Raw genomic sequence first — 22,110 nt, forward strand, 5'->3', positions numbered from 1 at the left:
CCATACTTTCATATACATTTATATGTATCAAACAAAAACTTATTTTAGTTTAAACAAGTAATATAGAAGCTATTTGACTTTCGATCAACATCCACAACATCCACTCAACACAACTCAGAAATAGGCGCATCTGGAAGAGTTGCACCTAACACTAGCTATATGGTGCCCATCACTACCTTTTGGCGCCCAGCAAACCCAAACTGCACCCAATGAGGTCACCCTTAGAGCTCCCAAAATTTAAATATAGGAGATAGCACCCAATGGTCATTATCGAGGCCCAACGCCCACAAGTTAATGAGCTTACTGAATTTTGTGGCACCTAACTGTACAAAAGTTTCGCCTAGCGCCAGTTAAGTCAAAGGTCACTATTCAAGTGGTGCCCAAAGGCTCCATAGCGATGGTATATTAGAAAATTGAACTTCCTATTTGAATTTTAATTGAATAATTTGACTCTTCTTAATCTATTCCTTGCTTAATATACTAATAAACTTCATAATTTTAATATATCCATCTCTTAGCTCAAAAGTGCCAAATTTAATCAATCAAAGGTTTGATAAAGAAATTCCTATCAACAGACAAACCAAGATATTACAAAAACAATAAACACTCTCTGATACCAATTGAATCAAACTCGCATTTCTTTAAAGAAATCATACCACACTAAACATATTACACAATTATCATTGTCAGTTCCATACCAAACCATTTCACCATAATATATCAATTCATAATTCAAAAGTATACTTTTATATTTATTTTCTCTCTCTTATTTTGTTTTTTATCTTTAGTTTTTATAATTTATTTTATTTTTGTCTCTTATCTTTATCATTATATTTTAATTTTATCTTTTCTCTTTATCTTTTATCTTTTATATATATATATATATATATATATATATATATATATATATATATATATATATATATATATATATATATATATATATATATATATATATTCACATTTCTTTATCTTCTATCTTTACTTTCACCTTATTTAAATGAAATGCATTCAACTAGAGTAAATCATCATTTCCTTCCAAGAGTTTCATTTGTAAACACAATTATTTCCTTACAAAAATATTATTCATTTATATAAAAATTGGAGGTAGAATCCAATATCTTCCCAACTAGTTCTAAGTATTGGATAAATGGTAATTGTTCAAATGTGAAAAATATCCATATTTACATAAATGGGTTGACACCAACAACAACTTTAATAATGATAATGTGAGTTCTTTTAGACATTTAGAAGTTTATTTCATTTTTTACACCATTATATTTTATAATTTACTCATCAAATTTTATAAACAAACCTTTTCAAAGAGATAATTCAAGTGTGCAAGTTTAGTTCGTTGGATTCTGCCATTAAAAGGATTTATATAGATTAATTGTAAGGAGACTTACACCTGTGATGAAAAAAGTAGGCTACAGAAGGTGTTATTAGATATTCTAAAAGTGAATTTCTTTTTGCCTTCTCTAGAGTCTTGTGTGTTAGCTCAAGAGTAGAGGTTGAACTATTTGTCATATCAATGAGATAAAATAATATGATTATTGAAAGTGACTCTTTAAATGATGTACAACTTATTAACTGGGGAGTCTTTTAACAAAGACATCCTTTATATACTTTTGTTTCTTCAATAATTCAAGCTAGTCGAAAGATTGATTACATTAGTTGGAACCATCTCTCTAGTAGATATTTTTGTCAAATATAGATTATCATTATCTTTGAATTCATATGTAATATTTTTTTGTTAAGTTTGCTCACACTTTTCTTCATTTTCCTTTGTACATGGATAACATTAGAAAAAATGTAATCTAGTTGAATGATTTTTTTTTCATAAATAAAAAAAATATTTTAATTTTTCTTGCAACCTTTATTCCTTTTATTTTAAATACTGTAGAATATAATAATCAGTTATCATATTGGTAATTCAATTTGTTACATCTTCATTATATTACTTCTATTTATTTTGTTAGACAATATTACTAAATAGAATCTTTATATTACTCTAAAACACATCCTTGACATTGATTTATATGTTGGATTAAATTAACAGACAATTAATCTTATCACTTTTTTTATATACTGTTTAAATAATTAACGAAATGTAATTATTTAAAAAATAATAAACATCAATTATATAATGCAGATAAATATTGATTAAATAAATGATGTCAAAATAATTAAATTGATTTTTTTATATGGATTATATGAATTATCAATCTGAAAATTATTATAAAATGTTGCGTTTACTTTTATTTCCTTTTTTGCACTTTTCCTGATAAGTAACAGAGAAATTAAGAGACTCATTCTTCCATTCTTAATATATGGAAGTCGAAAGGTATACTTTTATCTCAAGAATATTGAAATACATTTATATTATAATAAATAAATTTTATAAAAGACTCATGTATGATTCTAACATTGTTTAATACCAATAATTTTCTTCCTAGCATATATGGATTTAAATAATTAAATATATGTCTATAGTTTCAGATGAAGTTATTCATCAATAAAAAAAACTTCTCCGTATAATTTTCAAAAAATTTTGAATATATAGTTTGAATATTCAATACCTACAAAAATAATTATGAAATACGCTGGACACATGCAGCATCACAAAAATGGATACAGAAACCTACACAAGTTGAGAATTTCTATATTATCAGAAGAACAAAATACTCACTGAGAAATCTAAAAACTATATCATAATAATTTTGTATTGTCCATACAAAAACAAAAATTAAAAAAAAAAAAGCCTTTGATGGTATCTCATACAACCTGAGTATGACTTATAGTAGTCACGAAGACATTTGTAAATAAGTGTTTGCCTAGTTAGAATTAGCTGTTTACAACTTAGTCTGGATATAAGAATTACTTACTAATAAGGTTCGTCTATATTAAAATACATTACAATTAGATGATTCCTAAACTTAGATTAAGTTTCCTTAACTTTAAAATGATAAATTACAAAAATAATTAAGAAACAAAAACAAAATCATTTCCGTGAAACTTTCAAATATTTTCTAATTTATTATTTAAAGTTTGGATCTTGTTTATTTTTCTTCTCTATTTTTTTAGATTTGATTAATTATTTGATATAAAATTTAGTTTTATTTTATTAATTATCTGAACAAAATTTATTATTAAAAATGAAAAACGTTTTCTCATGTATTCGGTCGTGACATGACATGAGCATTCTTTGCAGTAAAAAAGAAAAGGTGACAATTCTCCCTTAAATCTAAAAAAGCAATACCGATTGGTCTCCTTCTTTTAAATAAATGTTTTTTAAATCAAAATAATCATTTTATCCATTTTACTTTTTAATTGATTATTTCTTTAAATTTAATTTTTTTAATTATAAATTTACTTAAAAAACTATTTACAACAAATATTTTAATTTTATAATTATAGTAATAACAAGAATAAAAATAATTTTATTATTTTATTTTATATTATAATTTTACTCTTTAAATAATTTTTTTTTAAATTAAAATATTTATTATTAATTCTACTTTCAAGTTTTTTTTTAAATTTAATTCTTTTTTAAAATTAACAGATTTTCAAATTCTAAAACTACCAAAAAAAAACCCATTTACAATAAAACTATAAAAACTATTTTAATTTTATAATTATAGAAATAATAATAATAATAATTTTATTATTTTTATTATTATAAAAATTGAATACGCGCATGAATTTTACTAGTAATTCAAATGAAATATAATTAAATAGAAAATGGTTAAATAACACAAATATAATTTTAAAAATGTATATTTTACAAATGATTGCATTACCTTATGATTATTATATATTTTTCTCTAAAAATAACATGCATAATGAATGTAATATAACATTATAAATTATAATTCAATAATCATAAATTATAAGATGATATATTTTATATAAAACTAATAAATATAAGTGTATCATTCGGAAACATGACCTGATTTTTTTAATTAAATTGTATTTGTATCTATGTTTTATTTTTATTTGTTAAAAATATTTATATAATAACACACAAAAAAATATGATAAACTTAAAAGTATGGTTGTTGATGAGACCCATTGAAGAAAAAAAAAGTAAGAAATGAGAATGGGTGTGTGTGTGTAATAGTTGGAATTATTTGTATGGGAAGAAGCTAAAAGAGAGGGATACCTAAGGAAAGAAGCATTGCGAATTGTTGGAAGTGAATGAAAATTGTGATATGATAATGTAGTGAAGTAGTGTTGGAGATGAATTGTCATGGTCAAGTTGTACAATATTGGTACACGTGTCACAGTCTTAGATAGTGACCCTTCATTAGGGATAATGGGTCCTACACAAGTTGCCCTTATGTGTCACTGTCACTTCCCACTCCATAACCAATGCAACACACCAGACAACACGTCACCATCGTTACTTAATTGCTGTCTCAAACTCGCTCTTTTCATCATTCCACCCATCTTTCTTTCTTTTTTTTTCTTATGGTGAAGTTCCTCTGTTTGGACTTTTTTTTTTTTTTTCTATTTCATGCACATGCACATTATAACTATGTAGCACCATCAATCAATGATCCATCTCATCACTGTGAAGTTCCAACTTAGAAGAAAACATCTCTGTATTTTTGTAATAAGAGAAAAGAAAAGAAAATATTTTTTTTATAATTTAAAATTAGAGATAGGTAATGAGAGTAAATAGAACTGTTTTTTTTTCTTATATTACTTTTGTCTTATCCAACCAATAACGTTTCATTAATTAAATCGAAAAAGTAAAAGAAAAAAAAAAAAAAAACAAGGGAACAAATTGAGGTGGGCAAGTGTACCCTCAATCAATAGTATTAAAGTGGGACTTGGTTAGTTACTTCCCCTCACATGCTGTTTTTATTTTTTTCTTCCCAAAACAAAAAATATTACTATTATTATTATATATAAAACATTTTTCTTCAAATCACTTATCTAACATAATATGTCTTAAATACATCTCTTATTTATAGAATTATAAATATATTTGTCTTAAACATCTCTTTTTCTCAAATTTGTGAATAATAAATTGTTGTTAAATACGTATTTTTCTCGTCCTTATTTTTTCATTTTTTTTATTTGTTTATATTTTAAAATTATTTATATTGTAAAAAAAATTGTTAAATTTTAGTTGTTAAAACATTATTGTTCTTTTAACCATTGTAAAAATTAACTTTGAGATAAAAGACCGGTTTAAGACAAATTATAAAGTTCTTAATTATTTCCTCATTTTTCATCTTGGATTTTTCAAAGAAAATCAAATTATTTGTATATTTTAGCCTGTTATTTATTTTTTCTACTTTGAAACCTTGAGAAAGTCCTTAGTAATCCAAAAAATTTGAAGCTTTTAATGATCCAAAAGATTTTATTATGATGTACTCATATATAAAGATTTCTACCAATATTTATGAGGGGTAGTGTAATATTTGTAAAGTTTAAAGTATCTCTAGAAGTATTTCTAAAAAGACAAAATATTTTTATAAAGAAAATAATAGATTAAGTTTAGTACATAATCAACTATCATAAATCAATATTTGTGTTTTTAAACTGGTCACAAAATAATTTATTAGAATAAAATATAATTGATTATATTTGAGTTAAAAAAATATTCTTACATATACAAATAATCAATTAGGTTCAGAAATAATAAACTAATCCGAGTAAAACTGAAATGGCTTTTGTACAAGTAACACACCCCAATATAAATCGTGTCACATGTACAATGCTTTGTTAATGATTTAAACGGCGTTACAGGACCAAATAAAACACGAATTGCAAAAATGAGGACCATTTTAAACATTCGGTAAAAATGATGACTATTTTAAACATTCTGTCAAAATGAGGACCATCCGCACCAAACACAAAATGAGCACAAAAAATTATTTAAGCCTTTTTTATATATAATTTTTTGATATTATCTTTAATTTTGTTTTCCTTGACACTGTTAAAGACTTTTAAACACGGCATTTAAAGTCTTTCTTTCTGATTAACAGTTTGGAGCAAATTTTTAATTTCAATTTTTACAATCAATTTATCTTATTTGAGCCATTATAATTTCTAATGCAAGTTTTTTTTTTCTCTTAAACCACTTAACCCCCACTTCCACCCTATCCAATGGTGAATATGAAAGACGTTGATTGGTTTCCTTATCTTTGAGATTGATTTTGATATTAAGTATTTACTATTCCATGTTATCCATTTTTCCAAAAATCTCATCCTCCTTATCATATAATATAGAAAATTTCAACTCACTATAAAGTTTTTTTATAGTCTACTTTGAAATTATACACCCCTCTTTTCACATTTCACATTTGTCTATAAAGTTTTTTTTTTAGTCTACATTTAAATTAATTGTAACCCTTGACAACATTTCTTTCGGTCTGTCAATCAGCAAGAATTTAGGTAATTTTAAATTAAATTACTTTTATTGATGATAAAATAAATTTACAATGATATTTAAGACTTATTTGTCGGGTGTCTATAAATATTTCATTTAAGACTTATTTTTTATTTGTATGCTTAGAACATTATATGACATAGCACTGATGACGAGACACTAATTTATGTGCCAAGAATTCAAATATTCTATAAATAAGTCTCTCTCTTTATATATATATATATATATATATATATATATATATATATATATATATATATATATATATATATATATTAAATTTTTTGTTTACCCAATACTAATAATAAATGATAAATTAAGAAAGTCACCCACCCCTTTACCAAAGACCGAAAACTTGGCTTGTAGTTGTGGGACGGTCCTATCAGACAGTGGAATGGTGTTGCTCTCATAGGACCACTGTCCTCTGCAATGCCATTATCAACAGTTACTAATGTGCCTTCTATATTTTTCAATCCTTGCTATTTATTTATTTGAAAACATGCTTAATCCAAACACAAAAATACTAATCGTGTGATAAAAAAAATTATATCAGTATTTTTAACTATTTAATAATGGTTTTCATATTTTTTCTGACATATGTGACTGTTTATGATTTGTGAATTGCATGGTAGAAAACATGGAGATGTGGACCAGATTTTAAATCCCTTGTTTGGATAAGAAAAGAAAGGTTTATTCGCTTTTTGGATTGATTAAAACTCTAAAATATTTTTGTGCTATTTTTTTTTCATATTATCCCGTAATTGGAAATTTTAGAAATTTGGACATTTTCAATATGTGTTATTTTAGAAAATTGCAACACGATCCTAATGCAAATTATGGTTGGAGAAAAATAATTGGTGTAAAAATTCGACAATATTATTGTTCTAAGGTTGTTGGTATTCAGGATAGTTCACAATAGATTTTGTGTTGGTGGAGGCTATTGTGTAGACTAAGAAACATGTAATGAAATTTGTGGTTCAACAACCTTTTAATGAGATGTACCAACCTACTAATGAGATGCAACAACCTGTTAATGAGATGCATCAACATTCTACTGTGGTGTAGCATGTTATTGTAGTACACCTTAATGTGGTTCAACCTAATATGGTTCAACCTGTTGTGTCTCAACATACGATTTAACTTGTGAAACTATGTTTACCTTCTCACTTGGTGGTTATTCTTGATAGTCTTAGTATTGAGGATGGGTCTTCTCATGTGCATAATCTTGATACTACTACTGATCATGTGCTAGTGGACTCTGATTCCTTGGCTAGTATGCCTTCTCTAGAGGATGTTACTTCCATTGAAAATAATTGTTTCGATTTCGACAAATTAATTCTCACAATAAAAATTCTCAGATAATCCCTAATTCTTTTACATTTGAGGAAGCTCGAGTTAGGGAAGAATTAAGATTAGCTTTTAATTGAGCTAATGTGGTGGAAGAGGAGGAAGATTCTACTACTGAAAAATATGATGTGCCGGTTCAAACTACTAGGAAACCAAGCTAGGGAAAACCTCCAAAGAAATCTAATGTCAAATCATCCAAAGCATGGAATTCTAAAAAGCAATCATGAGTTTTAGAGGTCTTTTGGAATTCAAGGGGGTTGGCTAATGATAAAACTTTTAATGTTACAAAATTTGATTGTTGAGCACCAACCTAATTTTCTTTTCTTAGGTGAACAAATGACTTCTTTTAGTTCTTATCATGCTATTTTTTTTTTATAGTCTGAACTTTAAGTTGTTGGTTATCTATGATTCTTCTACCAAGGCTACTAGATTGTGATTTTTGGGTAGAAGTGACTTCAAGTTTGATATTATTGATATTAGTAGCCAATTTATTTCATTTTCAATTATGGTTAATGATGTTAAATTACAGCTTGCTGAAGTTTATGGTGCAACTACTTACATCGATCGTCGTTCTTTATGGTCTTCTCTTATTAATCTTCATGATTTTTGGTGTATCCTTGGTGATTTTAATTTTGTTCTTTATGTTGAGGATGTGAAGGGTGGTTTGTCCCTAGTCCAATTTCTTGTGCTAAGTTTTTGGACCGGATAATTCTAATGAGCTTATTATGGCTCCATCTTCTAGATCTTACTACACTTGGTTAAACTTTCAAAGAGGTATGCATCATATTGATAAAAATACTTGATATGGATTTTTTTAATTTTCCATGTCTTGAGAATTAGTCTTCAAATTGTGTTAATGTACTACCCCAAAATTGCTCAAATCATCATCCCCTGCTTGTTTTTCTTTTTCGTTCGGTTGGGGTTTCCAAATCATCCTCTTTTCGATTTCTAAAGATGTGGAAGGCTCATATGGATTGTCGTTCCCTCATCAATAGTTTTTGGAATGCTCCTACTTCTAGTTTTCACATGTTGATTTTGGAAAGGAAATTGCAACATGTTAAAGTTGCTTTGAAAGAGTGGAATAAAAATGTTTTTGGAAACATACATAAGTTGGTGGTGGATAATAAGGGTCTTCTTTCTAATATTCAATAACAGATTTTGAATGTTTCTCCATCTGATTTGGATGTTGTGCTAATTCATGAGGTCAAGATAAAAAAGATAATTTAAATTTTGCTGTAGATTGTCAAGCTGTTTATTGGAAGGAAAAAGTTAAAATGAATTGGTTTAAAGACGGGGATAGGAATACTGCATTTTTCCATGTTGTGGTTCACAAGAGGCATAATGCATGGGATATTTTTAAGTTGCATCATGATGATCAAGTTATTTCTTATCCAAAGATGATTGAAGATTCTATTTTGTCTTCTTATACTAATTTTTCTATTGTTCCTACTACTCTTGATGTTTCTATTAGTTATATACAGTCTTTTATTGCTTCTTATATTACTTCTCTAGTTACAGATGATGAAAATATTTTTTTTATTAAATGCCTTGATCTTGATGAGGTAAAGCATGTCATTTTTTCTCTTAATGGTAATAGCGTTCCTAGTCCAGACGTTTTTGGGATGTTGTTGCTATTGATGTTTGTAAAGCTGTCCAACAATATTTTCAGCAGACTTGGATCCTCCCTTGTATGAATTTGAATATTGTTTCTCTTATTACTAAAGGTAACACGACAAAACATATAACTAATTTTTGTCCTATAGTAGTGGCTAATTTTTGTGTTATTTCCCCTAATCTTTACAAAAATTTTAGTTGATCATTACAAAAATTTTAGCAAATTGGTTTGCGATGATTGCTAATAGGATTATTTCCCCTAATCAAAATTTTAAAGGGATGAGTGTTAAATATTGTATTTGTATTATTTTTGAAGCTATTAATTAATATTTTATCTAAAATTATTAAGGGTGGTTATGTAGCCATCAAGATTGATATAACCAAGGGTTTTGATACCATCAATTGGCATTTCTTAATTGAAGTGTTGCATTATTTTGGTTTTCATGAAGCCTTTTTAACATGAATTCTTCATATCTTGCAATCTACTTGTCTTTCTATACAAGTTAATGGTGGTTTGGTTGGTTATTTCACTTATGGTAGAGAGGTTAGACATATCCTCACTCTCCTTTGCTTTTGTGTTTTACTGAGGAAGTTTTAAGTAGGGGCATCTCAAAGCTTATTTCTAAAAATCTTATATTTCCCATGGTTGGTCCTCAGGGAATACAATTTCTTTCTCATACTCTCATGTTGATGATATATTTGTTTTCTATAGAGGAGATTCTAGTACCCTATAACATTTGAAATATTTCTTGCATGAATATGGTACTTTCTCAAGTCAATGGGTGAGTTATGCTAAAAGTCACTTTTACATTGTTGATGCTTCTACTTATTTTATTAGACATCTCAAGAGGCTTCTCTCTTGTAATTAAGGATTTCTTCCTTTTACGTCGTTGGGTGTGCCAACTTTTGTGGAAGCTCCTAAGGCGCGATTTTTTCAACCTTTGGTTGATAAGATTCATAACAAACTTGCATCTTGGAAAGGGAAGTTGCTTAGTATGATGAGAAGAATTCAACTAGTAAATTTGAAAATTGTTGACTTATTCTCTTATAGCTTCTAGGTTTACAAATGGCCTATTAAGCTTCTTCTTGAAGTGAAACAATGGATTCAAAATTTTGTTTGGACTAGAGATACACAAAAATGAGGATTGTTCAATTTTAAATAGTCTATCTTATGTGGTTTTAAGGTGAATGGTCGTTTGTAGGTTATTGATCTTCAGTTGAAGAACAAAGCCTATCTATCTGCTACGTTTAGCTTGGGAGTTATGGTAAAATGACTTGGAATGAACTCATGTGTATTTCATTTCTTAAGTCTAATTATCATAAATATATGTTATTTACATTATCATCAATTTGGTATGGTATTAAGGATGCATATGATGTTGTTCCTGAAAATACTTTTTGAACACTAGGTAAGGGTGATTATATTAATCTTTGGAATGATTCTTGGTGTTTTGAACTTTACATATCTTATTTGGTTAGAATTCCTTATTTTGATAGAATAATGTTATACTTTGTTGTTAGTTTGGCCTAGGCAGGTACTCATTGGAACTTTCCTTCTTTTGTTGCAAGTTTATGTGATTTTTCTTCTTTAATGGTTAATGAGGATGAGGATGTACCTAATTGGATTTTAGATGATAGTGGTATGCTTTCTAAAAAAGTTGTAAAAAATTCCTACGCTTTTGGTATGCAATGTGTGGATTGGGGAAAATTGATTTGGTTGGATGAGGTGTCACATGTTAAAACTTTGGTTCTTTGGAAGTTGTTTTATGGTTTTTTACCTATTGATTTGGAGGTTCATAAAAAAGGAGTGGTTTATGCTATATGTATTCTTTGTGTGGTAATAATGTTTAATCTCTCATTTGTTCTTTCATTATTCTATTGTTATACGATTGTGGGCATGGTTGAAGGAAGTTTTTCAAGATTTATAATTTTCTTCTTTGAATTTGGTTGTCCAGTTTATGAAGGCTCCTTGTAATCCTTTGCTTAAAGTAATTAAAATGTTTGTCATTACTACAGTTATTTGGATGATTTGGAGGATGAGAAATCATAGTAGATTTCAGTATCCAATATCGATTCATTTTGTTATTTTTTAAATTAAGGAGTAAGTGGGTATGGTTGGAAATAAATCTAAGAAGCATGTGAGTAATATTGTCTCTGATTATTTTATGCTGAAATTTTTCAATATTCAAACTAAGGAAGGTAGGGTAGTTTCATTTATATGGAAGTAGTATGGCAAGTTCCACCTGTCAATTGGCTTAAGGTGAATATTGATGGTGTAGTTAGGGTTTGTCCTGGTTTGGCTTCATATGTTGGTGTTTTAAGAGAAAGGTGGGGTGAATACGTAGATAGTTTTTCAGCCTTTTTAAGAGTGTAGACTTCTATTTATGTCAAATTTATGATGGTCATTTACATTGGAGCAGGCTTGGAGGGAGGGTTTCAAAGACTTTGGTTGGAGAGTGATTCTTCTTTAGTGTGTCATGATTTTTTGGATCAATGAGTGATTTCTTGGAGTCTTAGAGGGAGATGGTGTCGATGCTTGCATTTTTGTTATCATATGTAGTTCAAAATTTCTCATGTTTTTCGTAAAGGAAACCATTGTGCCTATAAGTTAGCTTATTTAACTTTGATTCATATAGAACAATATAAGTGGTTTAATGTTTTACCTTCATCTATTTATTTATATTTTTTTTCATAATAAGTATAATTTGTCTATGTCTCATGAAGTAGAATTTTTATCATAGGTTATGTGTGGTCCTCCCATGCTTTGTATTCTTTTATTTTATTTTTTCTTTCTAATAAATTTTCATGTGACGACAAGTGGTGATGGATTTTTGGGTGTCAAGATGTCAAAGTTCATAATAATACCTAACATGACCTTATTTAACCTTATTTAGAAATTGAAATAGCGTATCTTTTCATAGTTTCACTTCAAATGGAAAAATACCAAAAATGATCTTACTAGATAAACTTCACCATCAATACATTTAAGGAGAAGGAACAAGAAAATAGAAAAATAGTCAATTATAACTTAAATTATCTTTTTAGCATTCAAAAATACTATATTTCTTCGATCTTATGCTCAAATTAAATAACTAAATATGTACAAATAAAACAAAATAATATATTTATATATTTATAATTGTTTATGTCCAAAAAAATTAAAACATGATCATAATAGATCAAATAAAGATAATATTGTTTGTTGAATTTATTATTCTACCTATCATATCGAATCGTTATCAAATTACTTATTAATGTTTAGTCACAAACTTGAGATATATATCTGTTTAAAAAAATTTAAAAAGTGTTAAAGAAAGTTCAAAGATGAAAAAATTATTTAGAAATGAATTACAAATTAAATAAAGTTCTGATTTGTATATAATCAGAATTGTCTTTCTCAAAAATAATCTCTTCTAAAATCGGTAAAAAAATGTTCTCATAATTTTTATACATAAATTAAGTTAAAAATATTGATTTTCTTAGTTTTATTTTTACTTTTAAAATAAACCAATTTTAGATAAGTGTTTATGAAAAGAAAAATCCAAACAGAATTGTGTATATCACATTATATATACTATTATTAGACAAAATGATATAAGTGTGATTGTATGTGATAAAATTAGATTAAAATAGTGTTTGAGATATCCTCTTCTACCAAGACAACATTAATTTCTATAAAATGTCAACATAAAATATGAACATAAATCTTGTTGAGGATGTTTTGAAAATTATCAGACTTTAAAATATTGTATAGCAAATATTTTTAAATATTTAAAATAAATTATTGGGTATTGAAAATTATTTAAAATATGATTCAGTATAAATTTGATTTATTGTCTTATAAAGCAAAAATGAACTTGTGATTTATGTTTAACTCAAACTAATTAAAACTAATTAGAAATTTTTCATTGAAGGATTTCAAAAGTGAACTTAAATCCACTCATCTTCAAAACATAAATGATGAATGTATTAGATCTTTTGAAAAAAGTCAACCATAATCAAATCTAAATCAAATTTATATAAAATATTAACATCACTTTTGATCCTTAAGATTATAGTTTTTATATAATATTCAACTTTTCTACGTATATTCAATGTAAACTTAGATTAATATTCTTAAAAAAATATTGTGATAGATTTGTAAAAGTAAATGATATACCTAATGACATTTTTCATGTCAAATAATTGAAACTATACTTAACAATATATACAAATAATTTATTCTTTTTACGCATCAAAATATTAAAAGTAACAATGAAGATTTAGTGAAAAATTTTATTAGAATTATTTCACTTTAGATATACATGGATCAGGTTTGAGTAAATTTATCTTTCAGTTAACCAATAAACTTCGGGCTGCATAGAATCTATATTTGCATTTTTGTTCACTGGACTTAATTTAATTTAACTCAAGTCACTCTTAATATGTTGAATTAGGTTAGGTTAATTAGATTATAAGTTTTTTAAAAACATTATTTTTGTTGAAATTGATAATTTTAAAACATTGCTTTGTTAATTTTTTACATTTTTTTATAAAATATATTATTAATATTTGTAAGTAAGACTAAACTAAATAATTATATATTAAATGTCAAAATTAAAGTAAATAAAATGTTTAATTATGTTTAAAGTTTCTGTTAAATTTAGAAATTTTGAATTCTGATCTAAGCGCACACTAAATTTAATTTTTTTCAATTGGGTATTTCTTGTTGAGTAATGTAACCGTTAAGTATTTGACTTAGTTATTATCTTCTCATGTCATTGTATTCAATTGTTATTACATATCATTTTATTATTTTATAATTTATAATTTTATGGTTGTAAAATTTTATATTTTTTTAATTTTAATATTTAATTTAAAATTGTATAATTATAAAATTATGATTTTATTTGAATAAAAATTGAAAATATAAAGTTATACAATTATAAATTTATAAAATATAAATTATAAAACTATAAATTATAAAATTTTAAAATAATAAAATATTAAAATGATATGTGATAGAGATAGTTCAACGAAGTGACATAACAAGATAATAATCACGAAAAAATTAATATCATTTGACTCATTAAAAAAATTAAATTTGTTAAGTATTCAATAGAGTACAAAAATTTATACAAGATACTCAATTGAACATTTTTTAATTTATCAAAAATTTCAAACATAATTAAATCTAAATAAAAAATAAATTAATTGTCAAACATTTGGTTAGCTTCAATTACATTTAACTTTTATATATATATATATATATATAGCATCACTCGACATTTAAAGATTGAGTGAGTTCCACTTAAAATGGATTTAATTTAATCCAAAAAGAAAACACAACCAATTGCACTGGGTTATCTGATTCTCCAATTCAATAAATATCCCTCATCTCACCTCTTTAATAAATGTATTATTATTATTTTTTTCAAACATAAATGCTAATGCAATTTATTTGAGAAATTAAAAATGAAAAATTAACATTTCAATAAATATTGAGAATGCTGTCCAATTTAGAATTTCCTTAAAGTTAAAATTGCAATAACTTTTATTCTTTTGTATTGGGACGGGTTATGATAAAATTGATAGATATTTTGTAACAAGAACATAGTTATTCTAAACAAGTTGGAAGATTGTTTGAAGTGAAAAATATTTTATAATTATAAAAACACTAAATAATTTATTTTAACACTTAAAGAATCAAAAAAATATATGCAATTTGGAAAGTTGTTGGTCCCTTGCGTCCCGCCACCAATCTGCTAAAAACGTAAATGGGGACTGAATTGACCTAATCTTATAAATTTGTCGGAAAACAAAAACAATAGAGATTGAAAAATAAAATAAAATATTTATTTGTACTGAGATTTTAATTTTTTTAGTTTTTTGGAGTAAAAGTGTGCTTATTTTAGCTAGTTTTTCAGTATTTATTGATTTACAAGGCCAAAGTAGAAATCTTTTAGCAAATTGAGTTTATTTTATTGACTTTCAACATTTTGTCAAACACTTTTCAAATTACTTGTTAGGTGAAAATACTCTTTATCTCGTCCAAATTATTTAAAGAAAAATTGTTGCCCTTTCACACTCACAATGCCTATATGTATTTTTTTTTAATATTACAAGTTTTATTTAATTATTAATATGTTTGATCTTTTTAAATCAAAATAATAAAAGTTTAAAAAACACTAATTAAAATTCATTTTTCTCTAAACAATATAAAAAAAGTATGAAAATTTTATTCAAATATATTTATTTTAAATTTATCATTTAAGGATTAACTAATTTCTCTAAACACTTTTAATTCAATAAAATAACATCATTTTACCAATGATTGTAATACCAACGTAGCACCATTATTGTCAAGTTAAATATAACAATCAAGAATCAATTCTATTCCACAAAATCATGATGATGCATGAAAAAAGTAAAAGCAGCTATTGGTTGAATTCCTTGACCACCAAAAACTAATTGATTATTTCATTCCATAAAGTTAATCCAAACACACTAAAAATGATATTTCAAAGTTTTCCTTTTTTGAATTTCTCTGCTAAGATCAAATGCGTAAATCACCAAACTTGTCCTTCTTTTCTGTGGTTCTTGAAGTAATTAAACTCTTGAAGAAATTCTAGAAATACTAAACATACATAGAAGGATTGGTAATACTTCTAGGATTCTTTGTAGTTTGTTAACTTTGAAAGATAACACTTGAAGAATGATACATCAAAGTTAACTAGATTAAATGCTATAACAAAATACCTGCATATATATACATAAAATTGGCACAAGATGTTCATGCTACACATTAAGATCATGTATGCCAAATTCAGCGCCTAATACAGTAATCATCACCAAACAAGACAAAGCCAAAGCATGGAGATGAACACAGTCACCACCCTTTTTGGCTAAATAGTTCTTTTCTTCCAAAGCAATTTGCTTTGCCCTCAAGACAACAACCATGAAACTCACCAATCCTTAGACAATATAGAAATGTGAAATATTTAAAGAGGTAAGCAACACACAACTGTAGAATATTAGAATCTAGATGGGTGGTGAATCTCATTGAAAAGCCTAAATACATAAGAAATTACATAAACTAGGTAGTGAGTTATGAAGCAAGCACCTTTAAAAATATAAGGTAATAATAATTAGTTCAGCATCTCCAAGTTGAAACTGTGATGAGTTCTTTCCTCTGCCAGCAAAGAACAAGAGATGAGTGCTTTCTCTCCAATTGGAATCCCCTCACAGGTGCCTTCTGCACCAAGCACTCAGCTTGAGCTTCAGTGAAGTTGCTAAATGTGAATGGAGAGAAGCCATATTGAAGAAACATGTTCCTCCAAGAAGGTAGTTTTTCCTGTGAACGGAGGGGGCATGTTATGGTTTTCTTAAGGGCTGGTAAGATGAAATGTTTTTCAATCTTTTGGAGGACATCGAGGTTCACATTCACAGCATCAAGTGATTCAAGCAAGGCTGAGTAACAATGGAGAGCATGGACTATGTTGGTGGAAAATGGTGCATCCAATTGGTCACAATTTCTGTCAAGAGTGACTACAACTTTTGGCCTAAGCTGCTTCACAAAGCGAAGGACCAAGGGAAACAATGTAGGGTAGTTTGTGAAGCAGGAAAGTGGCATGTTCACAGCAGTTGCTTCATTATCATAGTACTGAACAGAGAGAGGACATGAGGGAGAGCTCAGTGACTCGATGCTCAAGACATTGAGCTCAAAAGACATGTTGATGTCTTTGGCGTATTGGTTCAACTTTTCTTGAGTCACATTGAGCTCAAACTCATCATAAGAGAGGGGAGACACAATGGCAGTGATTTTGAGGGAAGGCACACCATTACTCCTCATGGCAAGTGCTTGCATGAAAGAAGACCATTGAACTCCAAACCCAATATCAAAATCGATGATGTGAATCCGATCGAACCTTTCCAAGGCTTCAATGATGGCTTGGTTGCTGGTGAAGTTGGCAAACTGAATGACTGGTGAAATCTCAGAAAAGGACTTGTATGCTCCGATTTTGAAAATGGAAGTGATGGGTGAGAAAGCCAAGACATTGTTGTGAGGATTTGAATGAAGCAGAGACATCAAAGCCTCTTTCATGTAGAAAGCAGCCCTCTGAAAAGGCCTACCAATTGGGGAGAGCTGGTGATTGAGCCGCGCCAATATCCCTTGCGCATGAACCGGATTCCCAGCTTCTATCAGCTCAGCAGTTTTGTATAACTGGTCAAATATAGCCTGCTGAAGCTGCTGGCTTGCATCTTCTCCGGTGGAACTAGCCTTCTGCGGTTTAGCAGATGGCACAATCTGTGGTGGCATGTGGTGAGGAAACAATGGAAGCTGTGTTTGTTGCCTCCGACCAAACATGTCTTGTCCAGAATCCAAAAGGGGCAACCTTGGAGCCTGAAAACTGTGCCCAGAAGGCTCAAAACCAGGGCGTTTTGGTGGATGCTGAGAGAAAACTTGCTGTTCCTGCAATTGGGGATACATCATTGGCACAAAGAAAGAAGGGTTGTTCTCAGAGAATTGAACTTGGGTCTGGTTTAACTCAAACTGGGGATTGATGACTTGAGGCTTCTCATCCACCTCTCCAATCACTTGCTGCTGAGAGTTAAACCCACAAGGAGATGTGGACAACAACAGAGAATTGTTACCAGAAACAGAAAACATTGATTCTCCAACAGACAAAGAAGCAGTCTTGTTATCTATATTCTCAGCAATGAAAGGGAAAGCAGGGTAATTATTCCCTGAAGGATCAACAATGCTTACCATATTCAACCCTTGATCCACAACGCCAAAACCTGCATTGAAATCAAGGGTTTGGTGAGAGCCACAGGCAGTGCCCTGGAAGAGCTTGCTCAACCCTACAGAAGGGTCTTCGGCATCTGCCATGATTAGTCTGAGAATTGATTGATCTTGGGTCTCCCAGTCCTCCATTCTGAGTCCACATTTTTCTGTGGCGGTTTCCAATGGTGTCTGAGGAGGGTTGTGAGAAAGGGTTGGGGTGTAACAAGTGGTGTTATTGGTTGAACCACCACCACTGCCACCCTTGCTGATGGTGTTGCTGCTGCCAAGGGAAGAGGACATGGTGGAAGAGTTTGGGCTTCTTCTGGAGTCAAGAACTGAGGTGGGCTCAGTGCTGCCCACATAGCAATAATCCTCTTTGTCTATGGTCCACTTTGGTTGTGGATGATGCAAAAGCAATGAAAGTGAATCTGAGCCTGAAGAAAAATCCAACACTCCCTTCCCTTGAAACTCCTCAAAAGGAAAGGGCATGGCCTTCATCTAAGAAAGTTAACTAACAAGAGTTTCAAGTGCCCACAAACCCAACCACCCCAAAAGACTCCAGTTTCTTCAAAAGTTAGCACCTTTGTTCGAAACCGGTTTGAAAGCAGGTGTTTTTGAACAAATGGGGTTGGCCTACAGAACCAGAACCAGAACCAGAAACAAACAGGACTTGGAAAATGAAGCAGACTCAGATGCTAAAGTTCAGAAAGGTGAAATTTTGGGATGCAAGAAGGGTCGGAATTTTGGTGGGATATTCAAAACTGGTGATGGACACTAACTCACACACAGGGTTCCAAAGATGAAAACTTGAACATCCATAAAGCTTGTCTTTTTCTTTCTGGATCTGTGGCTTGTTATGCTCCAAACAGCAGCAGTGAAGGAAGAAAGCCATGAGTGTGATTCTTCTTTTTTGCTTGTTCAAGAAAAATAAAGAAAAAAAGAAGAGCCACTTGAAGAACAGCCTCAAAGCTTGTCCTTTTCTTTCTGGATCCGTGGCTTATTAAGCTCCAAATAGTTGTTGAAGTAAAGGGGGGAAGCCATGAATGTGATTCTTTGTTGCTTATGTTTTCTGTGGGAAACACTCTTTGTTACTTGTGTTTTCTGGGGTGGAGTGCTATCTTTCTCTCTCTATCACTGTTTCTACTTTATTTTTTAACTTTTTTTAGTTTATGTTGTCTATGTTGTCTGCACAGTAAATTTTCTCCCTTTGCTAATGTTGCTTTCATCTCACTGTTTTTTTCCATTCTCAAATGTGGCGCGTGAGCATCACATATCTCTTATTTATTTATTTATATAATTATTATTTATTATCATTTTTAGGTCATACTCCATACATGCATAGTCCACATACTACATCTACATGCATAGTGCCTCACTGCATTGCAGGGTGGCAATTTTAACTTATCCCAATATCATATCATATGATATTTTGATTTGGTCAATTGTTTGAACTTTGGCTAACTAACTTGGTAATAGTTTTTGATAAATAGGTTTAAATAAAATTAAATAAGTTCCCTACACTTGCATATGGATAAATTATTGAATCTCATTAAAAAAAATAGTTATTTTGTCGGTAAAAAAATAATTACAAATTATCATTTTCAAATAGTTTCATATTCTTAATAAATATATCATTTTTACGAATTACAAATATGACTACTAATATAATTTATTTGCAAATAAATTAAAAAAACACAATTATTATTTCATTTGAAATTGAATAATTAATGATTGATGTTTTGAAGAAAAATCATAAAATATATTTATAATAATAAAACATTTCAATCCAAAACATTAAAATAATCAAACCCTTAAATTCTTGTATATAACATTTTCGGTGTAATTTTACTTTCGTGGAAATAATGATGACACAACTAAAAGATGTGTTTGATAAAATGAGAGAAAATAAATATATATATATATATATATATATATATATATATATATGTATGTATGTATGTAATTTAAAAAAAAATAGAACCTAATATATTATTTATATATTTTTATTATTTTTTGTCAAATCAATCAAGTAATATAACGCTGAAGTATGTTTCTCTTTTTTCACCTAATTTTATTATATCAAATAAATAAATAATTTTTATTTTATATTACTTTTGTAAGTTAATTTTGTCTTATATTCTCTTTATTTTTCCTTTGTCATTAGTGGTTGTGAGTAGGTATAGTTGTGAAGGTGTAGCTAGAATTGGATTATTATAATTGCTAACATGTTAAAATAAAGTAATGTCCCTAACAAGTAAGAAAAGAGAAAGAGTGTTATTTTTATGGAAAGAGTAGTTATTGGTATTCCATTTTAGATATTAAGATAAATTGATTATCTAAAATTTGCAATGAAATTAAGAAAATCTCATAATAACGTTCGACAATAATTGGCGTTTAATTAGCCAACCTACTATTAGAAGCAATATATATCATATGTGTTGTCATGGTTTTGCTATGATTCCATGGCAAGACATCATTATGCTTTGCCATGGTATTATGTTTCTGTGTTGACAACTTAGGACCATGTTTGGTTTCTAGTTTTCTTTCTACCCAACGTCCTTTGTCAATGTCTTTTTTATGCTATTTTTAGTCTAGTGAAAAGAAAATAGAGATGAAAGAAAAAACAATGATTTTTTTAAATGATAAGAGTTTATTTTTAAATAAAAATTCCATTTTTATCGATTAAAAGTTCAAATTTTCAAATTCACTTTCTCATTGTCATTACTTACTTTTTCCTTTTATGAGTTATTATTAATATAAAATTTTGATACATTACTTGTCATTTTACATCGTTTTAAAATGAGTTAATTTAATTTAGTTTATTATTTAGTAAGTTAGAAAAATTATAATATAATTTGACTTAGGTTAATAAGTGAGGTTGATTTACTTAAAAATATTTTATTCTTTTAAGTGATTTTATAAATTTATTATTATATAATCAAAATTTATTTACTTTTGACTCATTTATTTGTGGTAGTACAATCTCATCTATTTTACCATATGTAGTAATTGTCAATTAAAATCAACCTACATAATAAGATAAGTAAATATAAATAAATTAAATATTCAAATAATATTGAATAACATCTGATTGTTTTTAAAAAATATTTCATCTATATAATTAAAAATAATAAATAATTATATTAAAAAAATAACAAAAAGAAAAAGATTATTATAATTGAATTGTGAATCAATCTACTTTTAACCTAACTCAAACACATTTTAAGTGAATTAAATTTAGATTGATCCACATTTAGAAAAGTTAATTCTTTTTTTCCATCTCAATCAAGATCAAACGTGTAGTAATTTAAACCCATTTTTACACTTAGCATAAGTTTGGAAAATATAAAGTTATATAGAATTTTTATTTTTCAATATTAAAAAGTCTATCTACTTTAATTTTAACGCCAGTTTTTTTTTTTCAAAACTAAATGTTATTAATCTTTGGCTCATGTCATGTGTATATGCAAACTACATAGTACTTTTATATGCAATTTTACATTGTATTCATCAAACCATATACATAGTTTCTCTAATTGGTTTGAAACTTCATTATGTTCATATTTAACTCTAGATTTATTTTCTATTTAGTTCTTTTGAAAAATGCAGACCATAATAATTGTGTAAGAACAATACATATCAATAAATGATTGAAAAAGAGCATAAAAGTTTCCAATTTATAAAAGTCTTACAGCATGATATTGCTTTGATTAACATGGTCAAAAAATCATTGGTGAAAGTTGTATTGAATTCAGATCTGATGAGAGCATGTCAACAACTACAATTTGATACTTAAATTCAATGGAATATGGCACCAAATAAATTATAGGTAAACTATGTTTTTAAGTTCGGAATTTTGATACGAAATTTAAATTCGATCATGTATGAAATTTAATTTTGATATATTTTGGTCTTCAAGTTCTAAAATTTAGTGGATAAAGTCTTTTTAATCCAAATACGTTAAATTTTTTAATATCAAA

At 28.0% G+C, this 22,110-nt stretch overlaps 1 protein-coding gene across 3 annotated transcripts; it reads right to left on the reverse strand.

Moving 5' to 3' along the window:
* Positions 1–16,067: 16,067 nt before the first annotated feature.
* LOC114166726 (scarecrow-like protein 6) lies at positions 16,068–19,277 on the reverse strand. Of its 3 annotated transcripts, none has more exons than XM_028051511.1 (2): positions 18,113–19,276; positions 16,068–17,944 (listed from the first exon to the last, which is right to left on the reverse strand). In XM_028051511.1, exons 1-2 carry the CDS (start codon positions 18,626–18,628, stop codon positions 16,496–16,498), a joined length of 1,965 nt encoding a protein of 654 aa, XP_027907312.1. In that variant the 5' UTR covers positions 18,629–19,276; the 3' UTR covers positions 16,068–16,495. The 3 variants fall into 3 exon arrangements, with proteins under 3 accessions (XP_027907312.1, XP_027907311.1, XP_027907310.1); XM_028051510.1 differs by having other exon boundaries at positions 16,068–17,947; XM_028051509.1 differs by having other exon boundaries at positions 16,068–19,277.
* Between the last annotated feature and the right edge of the window lie 2,833 nt (positions 19,278–22,110).

Source organism: Vigna unguiculata, chromosome 10 (assembly GCF_004118075.2).
Source record: "Vigna unguiculata cultivar IT97K-499-35 chromosome 10, ASM411807v1, whole genome shotgun sequence".
NCBI lineage: Eukaryota > Viridiplantae > Streptophyta > Magnoliopsida > Fabales > Fabaceae > Vigna > Vigna unguiculata.